We start from the raw sequence: 10,234 nt of genomic DNA on the forward strand, positions 1-10,234 counted from the left end.
TGTGAACACAGTCGTTTGAACTTTAAAAACTGAGTGAAAAACACATCAACTGTCTGTTTTTTGGCCCTCCTGGGTTTCCATACATGAGGAGCAGCAGAGCCACTGGAGACGTTTAGAGCAAATGTTTGACATCTAAACTAAAAAACACAAATTATCGTTTGCTTACATACATATATGCTGGAATCAGTCTCACTGCACACAGATTCAGTTTTAGAGAAAAACTGGAGGAAAAAGTGAAGATGTTAAATTATCTTAAGCCAAATAGTTCATTAAATCAGGTTCTGCTGGTTCATTAATCTGGAGGTGGAAGAGATCAGAAAAGTAAAGTTAATTTGGCTGCAGTGTTTAAATGTTTGAATTCGATTTATTTTTTAAATTTGCCTGGAGATGATATTAGTAATAAATTGGCACTAAATAAAGTGAACTGAACTGAATGGTTCCTGTTCAGAGACCGAGGAGCTCAGATCTGATCTGTCATCAGCTCCTGGTTGCCATGGAGACCCCAATGAAGGCCGACCCCGCCCCTCGTCTTCCTCAGCAGACACAGGAGGTTTTCTCAAACAGATTTTATTCAAACCAACAATTAAAAATAGCTTCATGGTGTTTACATTCAGAAAGAATCAGCTCAGAAAGGTCAGAACATTTCACCCAAACTGACCAGGGATCAGTTTCTGTACAGCGTCAGGCAGAGGAGGAGGAGGAGGAAGGCTCAGCAGGACGTGAAGGTCTTCCAGAAGAAGTTCTTGCAGCCCGCCTTCCTCTCCCGGGGGGCCAACAGCGGCCCGCTGCTGGCGGCACGCTCCAGGTCCACGCGGATGTCCTCTGGCTCGCCTTCAGGGAGGCCGAACCCGTCCTCCTCCAGAGCCTCGTTCTCCATCTGCAGGAGGTCGGAGAGGAGCAGCTCCGCCAGCGAGGAGCGAGACGCGTCCTGAGGGACAGAGGACACGGTCACCTGCAGGTTCCTCCAACTTACAGGAAGGAATCAGAAAACGTCCTGCCACCAGGGGGCGCCTGCTCGCACAGCCTCCACTGATTCACCAAAAACATGTTAAAGCTCTGACATTTGGACCCATTGGAACCAAAGGGAAACATTTCCGCTAATTTGCTAATAGCCAAGCTAATTTTTTCGGTTAGCACTTAGCACACTAAGCTTCCTACGTTTATTTCTCATCATAAATCCTAAAGCGTTTTTTACCTGGTAGTTCAGAAAACCTCTGTGGTTTTAGGACTACCAGGTTCAGAGTTTTGGTTACAAATTCTTCATGTTATGATCCGTGTTTTTGAGTGTTTGTTTTTGACATTTTCTGTGTTTCTGTCCTGTTTCCTCTGAGTCTCTGTCCTGTCCTCCCCGTTGATTGTCCCCCAGGTGTGTCTACTTACCTGATTACCCTCCATGTGTATTTAAACCCACCTGTGTCTGTGTTCTTCGTCGGGTCCTTGTCTAAGTTTGTCAATTGCTGTCGTTCAGTTTATGTTCAGTCATCTCAGTAGAACTGTGTAGTCCTGAGTGTCTGTTCGTTAGTCTTCACAGTAGAACTGGCTGAAGTCCTGTGTTGGCGTCAGCTCTCGTTTTCAGTCGTTGCTACCAGTGTTAGCTTAGCTACCTTCCACTGTGCTGCCTGCTTCTTTGGACTGTCTGAGCTGAGATATATTCATTAAATCATTGTTTTCACCATCTACCTGGGTCTCAGCGTCTCTCCTCACCACCAAAACCCCACTGCATGACACTTCAAGTACTTAGACAATTGTTTTTGAACTTTTATTTTGAAGTTCCGTTTCCTGTCCTCATGGGTTTCAGTCCAATATGATTTGAATTGAAGTCAGCACTTTAGCGTTAGCTTCTGCTCAATGCAGTGTCAGTGTAGCGTTTAGCGTTAGCTGAACTAAGGTTATGATTAGCGCCGCGGTGTTAGCACAGCTAGCCTTCCAGCTAGCGATGTCCATCATGGGGATATTGTTATTATTAATTATTCATTGACATCACATCTTCAGTTTAAAAGCCAGAATTTAAACGACGAGAAGTTTACGCTTCAGATCCTGAAAGCTTCAATAACAGCTGGACCTGAACTGATGACACGGAGGTCAGAGTTCAACTTTTAACCTGATTTTCTTCTGGATCTTCACAGGAAAACAGATTCAGTTTTTGTTCTGAAGCTGCAGGTAATGAACAGAATCCTGTTTTCCTCCCAGTTCAGCTCCATTGAACTGGTTCATTCTGGGATAAAACCAGGTAAATAAAATTTGTTTTCCTCAGATGGAGATTTTTAAGACTGAGCCGTTCGCTGATGATTTATTCATTTCATTTTTAGTTCAGTTGGAGATTCTGAGACGAAACGTCGATCAGCCAGAAACCAGCAGCTTTATCTCATTTCATTCATGACAACTCAAATAAAAACACTCATTTAAAACGTTAATTTCAGTTTCTTTTATATTCTCAGTTCTAGTTTTGAACCCAAACCAGGAGTCTGAAACATTTACAGTCTGCCAGATAAATAAAGCTCATTTCAAAACGCAAATGTAAAAGGAAGTTTAAATGTTTGAAACGATGATATTTGTAAATTATTATATATTGAAAATACAATATTTCCAATTCACAATGAAACAAAAAATAGATCTGGAAAAAAATGATTTTAGTTTGATTCTGTTGAAAACATTAACTTCAAAGAGAAACAGCTTAAAAAAACGTTCTTACTGTATTTTAAAAAGTTTTGGATGAAAATAAAGAAACATCATAAAATCTGAATTTCTTCATATTTCACTGAAGCCGTGTTGAAATATTCTTCTCTTCCTCCTGGTTTCAAATAAACTGATGGGATAATTATTCTGCAGCAAATAAGGAGAAGAAATTAAAATCCATATTTTTATGGTAAAATACAGTCAAATATAATAATGAGAATATTATATTTAACATCAATAATCATGATTTTCAACAGCAAATGGGATTTCTTCACATCATTTTAGTCACAAATTAAATAAAAATGTTTCTAAATGTGATTTTAAGGTTCAGATCATATTTTTAAATGTACAAAATGTAAATGTAATAACGCAGATTATTAGTTAATGATTAAACTAATAAAACTAAAAACCGCGGAGTTTTTGTCTTAATTTATTGACTTCAGAGAAATAAAGAAACTTTTCCGATGATTAAAATCATTTGTTGCGCAAAATTATTAATCGATTATTCAAACACCGACTTTACTTTTATGACCCGGGATAATTTCAGATTTCTCTGTAACTTTAAACAGAACTTTGGTCCAGTTTAAAGCGCGGTTCTGATCGGTTCCGACCTGTTTGGAGCTGAGCAGCGGGGTTCGGTGCAGCAGCAGGCGGAGTTTGGAGTCTCTCTGTGCGGCGGAGGAGCAGCTGATGGAGGCGCTGAGGGAGAGGAGGAGCAGGAGGAGGCAGCGCAGGCTGAGGGAGGACAACATCTTCATCCGCTGTCTGTCTGTCTGTCTGCGGCGCGGCGGATCTTCTGCCTCCGTCCCGGGAGAGACCGGCTCTTATAGCCCTGCTGGCGTCACCCGATGGACGGAGGGGGTGACTGATGATGATGATGATGGTGATGATGATGTTTCCATCTTTTTAGTGAAATGATCCGTTTTTAAGCTGCTCTTCTTCTGGTTTCCTGCTGATCACTCCGTGGGTTTGTCAACATGAGGCCCGCGGACCCGCAGCCGGACGCTCAGAGACATCCGGGGTTCAGAGTTCAGAGTTCAGGCGTTTTCCTGACTCAGTTTTCAATCAGCTTAGTTTGTGTTTGGGATGTCAGAATATTCTGTACCGCTTTATTGGAAGGGATGTGTTTGCTAGTAACTAGTTACATTTACGTCAGTAACTCTTTTTAAAAAATTACTTTTAGGGATATTTTTATTTTTACTTCAGTAAAATTTCTGGATTAGGTGTTTTGAAACATCCAGCTCTTGTAGCTGAGGATAAATTCGTTCAAACTCAAAAACAAACTGAAAACTTATTGAATGCAGCCAAATCCTTTTTCTACCTCATCTATTTATTACAAAAACTATAAAATCCAACAACCTTATTTGTATGGTTTTGGTTTCAGTTTTATTTTTTTGGCCAATTTAACAAAATGTTTGGACATCCCTCTTCCAGCTGCTCCCATGGCAACCGGAGGTTTGGTAACGTGATTTTTTTTTACCACCTGTTGAACTCATAAGTCAACTTTCGTTTTCATCTGTTATTTTTAGTTACTATTTTATTTATATTTTTGCTAGAAATAAACTTCATATACTTTTAAAACAATCAAGTGGGAAACAAACCACCTGCTGCCACCAAGAACATTTTTCTGGAACATTTTTGGTTTTGAAGTTAGAAGGAAGCGACACAATGAATTCAGAATCTGAAGCGATCTCTAGAAGAATCTCAAACCTGAAAAGTCTTCTGAAATGTAGGAAATGAGAAGAAGAATCTGAGATCCAAACACTCAAGAGAATCTCGAACATCTGGAGAATCTGGAGTGTTGAGAGCATCGGCAGCCATCTTGAAAATATGGGAAGACTGTCATGCAGATTTTAAACAAACACTTGAAATGTTGCAAAAAAAAAAAAAAGAAAAACATGAATTAGTTGTGTTTCCATCTGCTAGTTTAGAGAGACTCAACCAGGCGACGCGAAGTGTGATGTCATCAGATGGCTGTGATAAACAGGAAGTAGATGCTGCTAACTAGCATGGAGCAGACATCTCGGGCAAACTGAGACTTTGAGATTCCTCTGTTTGGTGCCTCTGGTAAGGCGCAGAGCCACCGATGGATGGGAACGTTCACTACATCGGAACTTATTCAGCATTTCCATTTCCTTTACCGCATCAAATCTTTTTCGGAAACACCAAAAACCACCTCAAACGAGCGTAAAACTTTTTCCAGAAGCTGAGGAAGTTATTTTGAATTTTGTTGTTCATTCGACCTTTTTAATGCGACTTCGATGGAAACACAACTAATGTCATCGGAAGAATCTAGAACCAGAACATCCAGATTGTTTCAGCTGAAGCATCAGGAGCAAAAACAATATTTAAGGTTCCAGATGTTTTTGGATCTTAAGTGTCTTAGAGCTTCTGGAAAGTCCAGAAACATCTGGGGCACCAGGGAGTTTAGAGAATCTGAATAGTGTGGCAGATCTGAGGGCAAGAGGCTCCTCATTAGGGAAACATTTCATGCAGTTTTTAGAGTCCTGATGGTTTTCAGTTCACTGAATAAATCAGAGCTGAGTCTAAACTCAGTTTTCTGTAACTGGGCCGTCTGAAGCCGTCGGTACCAAACCAGTCAAACAGAAATCATGTTGCAGCATTAATGAGGATTTTTGACTCTTCCTGCAGAGATGATCAAATTTTCACCCATTTTGAGGCTTAAACTGTTTGAGGACCCAGAGATAAACGTCATGCGTTCAGTGAAGCGTAGAATCTGCTCTTAGTCATTAGTTCCTCCTCTTCCTCCTGGTTCCCAGTTGGGTCCGTCACAGCGAGCCGCTGGCCACGCCGGCCTGTAATGGTCCAGTTGCCTGCAGGTTTGTCATTAACTCGCTGATGCACAAACACTCACAGCTGAATGCTTATTAAACGCTGCAGACACTTATTGTTTCTCCTGATTAAATCCTCCTCCACACAAATATATGAGCTGCTGTCTGGCTGCTTGTGTTTGTAGGACAGATGAAGGAAGAACCGGGAACATCGCTGAGCCTTTACTTCCTGTCTGTAAGAACAACTCCTTGTTTCATATAATTAGCTTCATGGTTTCTCTTAATATCCACTTCAAGTTCCAGGTGTTAATTTGTCTCATTATTCCTGAAAAAGCATCTAACAATGTTTTCTCTTCCTTCAGTCCAGTCGACAGTTCTACTCCATCATCTGCTCCACCTCCAGCTGCTGTGGCTCTGAGTCAAACCAACCTGTTCCCCTCCTGGCCTGTGGGGGCGCTGCACCAAGAAACACTGAAGGAAACAACACGAAAACCTCTGAAGACGCTGAGAGCAACTTCCTTCTTCACCAGATGGAAACAAGATGGAGGCGTCAGATTTTAGCAGTTGGAGGATTTCTCTTTAGGCTAAAGACCAGGAGCCATTTCTGCTGCTAGCGCTAGGCTAGCATGTTAGCTTTGGTTGGATTTACCCAGAACGCCCTCTGCTGTAGTCCACTTCCTGCTTTTGGAGCGGCCTCTGGTCCGCTTAGCATTCACATTTGCTTTCATGTTCACTTCAGCTTGCCCCAGACCGAGGTTTGTCGGCGGACCAGAGCTCGATTAGCGTTCACACCTCATCGTCCGAACCGGATTTTCTAGGTGAACACACTGGAGTTGGATTAAGCCAAACTGAACTGGGCTGGTGGGAATGAATGATGAACCCTTAATGTGTCCATAAGCAGAGACTATTCATCATTATCACACATTGTAAAACATGACACTGACTTGAGTTCAGATTATCAGGTCTTAAATTTAGGCGTCATCTGCATAACAACTGACCTTTTGGTTAAACAACATTAGAGAGTCCAAGATGGAGCCTGGGGGAACACCATGGTTTGAGATTCTTGATCCAGAATAAAAACTGAATACCTGTTACTCAAGAATAATTAAAACAGTTAAAGAATCTGGTTTATACCCACAAAGTCTCACTTTCACTTTTGGTGACCTTTTTGGTAAAGGTCACCAAAACCTGATCCCTGCTTACGGGCTCTGACTGCTTGGAAAATACCAAAATCGTTTCTAATTGTCGCAGGTCACACCATTCTGTTCTCAGACTCTTTTTGTCACAACCAGTTTTGACTGAAAAGTGATTTTGTGTTTGGTCAGAATTTTATTGGTTTGTTTTTTCATGTGGAAATTAACCTGTGTGACCTCTGACCTCTACAGAGACCGGCATGTTGGCTGTTGGATGAACAGGGTCATTAAAATGGGAGGTGACATCAGAACACAGATGAAGTGCATATCTGTCGGACCAGAACCTTGAACTCCTTCTCCTCGGTTCTGGTCCGACGCAGCGTCCGGCCGTCCCATGATGCTCTTCTTGTTCCTCATGACCTCCTAACAGCTGTTCCTCTTTCATGAGCGCCGTGTTTATGAACCCAAAGCTAGAACAACGTGGCGCGTTTCTGCAGCAGGGCTCGGCCCGGTGAGTCGGCCCAGTGAGTCTTCTGGACCTTGTAGGCTTCTGCCTGAAGTTGTTGGCTTTCTTTGAAAATCTCTGCGTTTCTTTTTTTTGCCAGCCTGCCCTGAACTCATCCTGCAGTGCAGGCTGTAATCTTCTTTAATGTGGTAAATCTGTGGGAGCTTCAGTAATGGATCTGTTCCTGCTGCTACAGCAAACACTAATCAAACCTCAGCGCTGCGAGAACAAACATCTCTGCTGTTTGTTTTACTGTGAGCTGATTTATCAGCTTCTATCTGGAAACAACAAACTGAAAAGTCCATCACAGCATACATCAGTGGTCCCCAAACTACGGCCCGCGGGCCGCATCCGGCCCGCCTCCACATTTGGTCCGCCCCCTGAACAATACCAGAGAGCATTTAGATTTTTTTTATATACCGTATTTTCCAGACTATAAGCCACTTATATGTGGATTTTTCTTCAACCACCAGGGGGCTCTTTAGCAGGAAGTGAATCATTGGAAGTCAAAATTGGAAATAAAAGAAGAAAGCGCCCATTAAAACGGAATTAGGTTTTAACAGGGAATTGAAATTTGAGAATGTTGTTGACCAGTTAAATAGCATTGAGGGGAAAAAGAAGATTTTTCGTTTTTTTTTAAATAATACTGGGATCATTGTGAGAATCTGAGGTATAGATATTAGGATCCAGTAGATGGCAGTAGTGCAACAATAATGGATGCAAGCTGCTGTTGAAATCTAAAGAAGAAGAAGAGAAGAAGAAGAAGAAGAAGAAGAAGAAGAAGGCGCCCATTTTTATTTAGCTCATGCTAGTAGCAACATGAAGGATCAGCACTTTTACTGTTACAGTTACCGTTTGGAAACTACCGTAATCAGTTCTGTTAAATCTAAACTTGGCATCTTTTCTTTTTCAACCGTAATAAATGTGATATTCAATTGACCTGTTATGACTCAGATGTTGGCTGTCCTCTGCTGCTGCTGCATCGCTGTGGAAAACCTGGAGCGGCAGAGAAATCTGAGGCTTATATGTGTATGTTTACTGGTTTTTTAAAAACACTTTGGGGTTGTGGCTTATAGTCTGGTGTGGCTTATAGTCTGGTGTGGCTTATAGTTTGGAAAATACGGACTATAATCCTCCCTGGATTTATTCTGTGAAGAACCCAGAGAGGGTTATTTGATTGTGCTTTCTGGAAAACAATATATTTTTACATTTAGGCTCCTGCAATCGTCACTTTTTCTGTTACAAACTGACTCGGCCCCCAGCAGAGGAGGGAAAAGTTATGTGGCCCTCACAGGAAAAGTTTGGGGACCCCTGGCGTACATCCATCCTGCTGACCTGATTCCAATTTTATACGTCGCAAAAACATGTTGAAACTTGTAATTACACAACAAACAACACAGTTTGTGATTCTTAGTAACAGATATTTGACTCATGGTTTCAGTTTTATAGTTGCTGAGTATTGCTAACTGTTGCTAAATTTTATTTTTATAAAATGCTTGTTAAAAAAAGAGAACATGAAGAAAAGAAATGGAACTGCTGCAAAACAAATGTCAAAATAAGAGCACTAATATGAATGCCAAACTACTTGAAGAATATTTAATAGTTGATAACTAAAACTTCAACACCGATGTCAAACTTTATTCAGCTGAAAACATTAAAGTAAATTAAAAATAAACTTGTGTAGAGGCTAATTGCGCCAAGTATTTTTAAATTTAGCAAAATCACTAAAGTGAAAATTAGTAATAGTAATATAAAGCGCTATTTAACATAGCGCTTTATAATTTATCCTATGAAATCTATTGAGCGGAAGCTAGGTGCGGTAAATGTTGTCAAAGTTAGCAAATTAATAATATTAGTAATATTAGCAGAGCTTATTTTTAGCTTAGTGTTTTATAATTTATCCAGTGAAATGTATTGAGTGGAAGCTAACTGAGGTAAATGTTTTCAAAGTTAGCTAAAATGTTAAGCTAAAACTTAGTTCCCCTATTATCAGCAGAGCTCGTTTTTAGCTCAGATATTTATAATTAATACAGAAAAAAATATTTAGGGTAAGCTAACTGTGTTAAACATTGTCAAAGTTTGCAAAAACACAAGGGTACCAAATTAAAAATTAGCTCCACTAGTGGCGCATTAGCGGATTAGCAGAATCGAGCCGAAACACAACAGCCTTTCCTTCTCGCCAACATCAGTGAATTCTGTGAACTTTCATGTTTTGTGTGGACTCCATTTTCTTTCACATGCCCCCCAACGTCCCTTAGAGCTGCAGGAACGTTAAACTCCAACAGGAAAACACACCGTCCTCACCTGGTAACCATGGCGACATGTCTGGTTTCCCAGCAACGTCCTGAATCTGCCTGCAGCCGTGTCGGGAAGATAACCGCAGCGGACACGTCGAGCTTCACGCCCGTCCCGCCCTGTTACTGCGGGAAATGGCAGCCTCCAGTTCTGGCAGCTGATTGGTTCAGGCTGCCAGTGAGTCAGACCGCAGGAGAGGATCGTTACTCGTCTGCTCCGACCTGCTGTAGATCTTCAACAATAAGGTTCCATTTTTTATCTTCTCTTAAAATAAACACAAATGCAAACGCTCACATGTAAAACTAGCAGATTTAACATAGCTACTTAACACTGTGTTGTGTATAAACACCAAATATTAACATGCATTAATACTACAGAAGCTAAGCTAACGTCTATAGAGCTTTGGAGCGTGACGTCACTGCTCTAGTCAGAGGGTATCAGCGCCATCTTTGTTGCCATCGACAAAAACGACTGTCTCAGATATTTTAGCTATGGCATGAACTTGCTGTGTTATTGGGTGTAATGTCCGATCACATGACAGAAAAGGTAAAAAGATGTTTCACTGTTTTCCTGCTTGGAAACAACGTGAGGAGGCTAAGCCTACGGTGGCCGACAGGTGCAAATGCGCAGCAAAAGAGAAAACATGCAAACAAAAGAAAAGACCCCCCCCCCCGAATCAAATGCAGCACACAAAAAAGAAAACACCCCCGAATTAGAAAACACCCCAGAATTAAATGCAGCAAACAAAAAAGAAAACACCCCCGAATTAGAAAACACCCCAGAATTAAATGCAGCAAACAAAAAAGAAAACACCCCCGAATTAGAAAACACCC

General features: G+C 41.2%; 1 protein-coding gene across 1 annotated transcript; it reads right to left on the minus strand.

Moving 5' to 3' along the window:
- Window positions 1-551: 551 nt before the first annotated feature.
- sst1.1 (somatostatin 1, tandem duplicate 1) lies at window positions 552-3,461 on the minus strand. The gene is made up of 2 exons (XM_007570652.2): window positions 3,288-3,461; window positions 552-928 (listed from the first exon to the last, which is right to left on the minus strand). The coding sequence occupies exons 1-2, from the start codon at window positions 3,432-3,434 to the stop codon at window positions 710-712; spliced, it is 366 nt and encodes a 121-aa protein (XP_007570714.1). The 5' UTR covers window positions 3,435-3,461; the 3' UTR covers window positions 552-709.
- Between the last annotated feature and the right edge of the window lie 6,773 nt (window positions 3,462-10,234).

This window comes from Poecilia formosa, unplaced genomic scaffold (genome assembly GCF_000485575.1).
Source record: "Poecilia formosa unplaced genomic scaffold, Poecilia_formosa-5.1.2 Scaffold265, whole genome shotgun sequence".
In the NCBI taxonomy this organism is placed as follows: Eukaryota; Metazoa; Chordata; class Actinopteri; order Cyprinodontiformes; family Poeciliidae; genus Poecilia; species Poecilia formosa.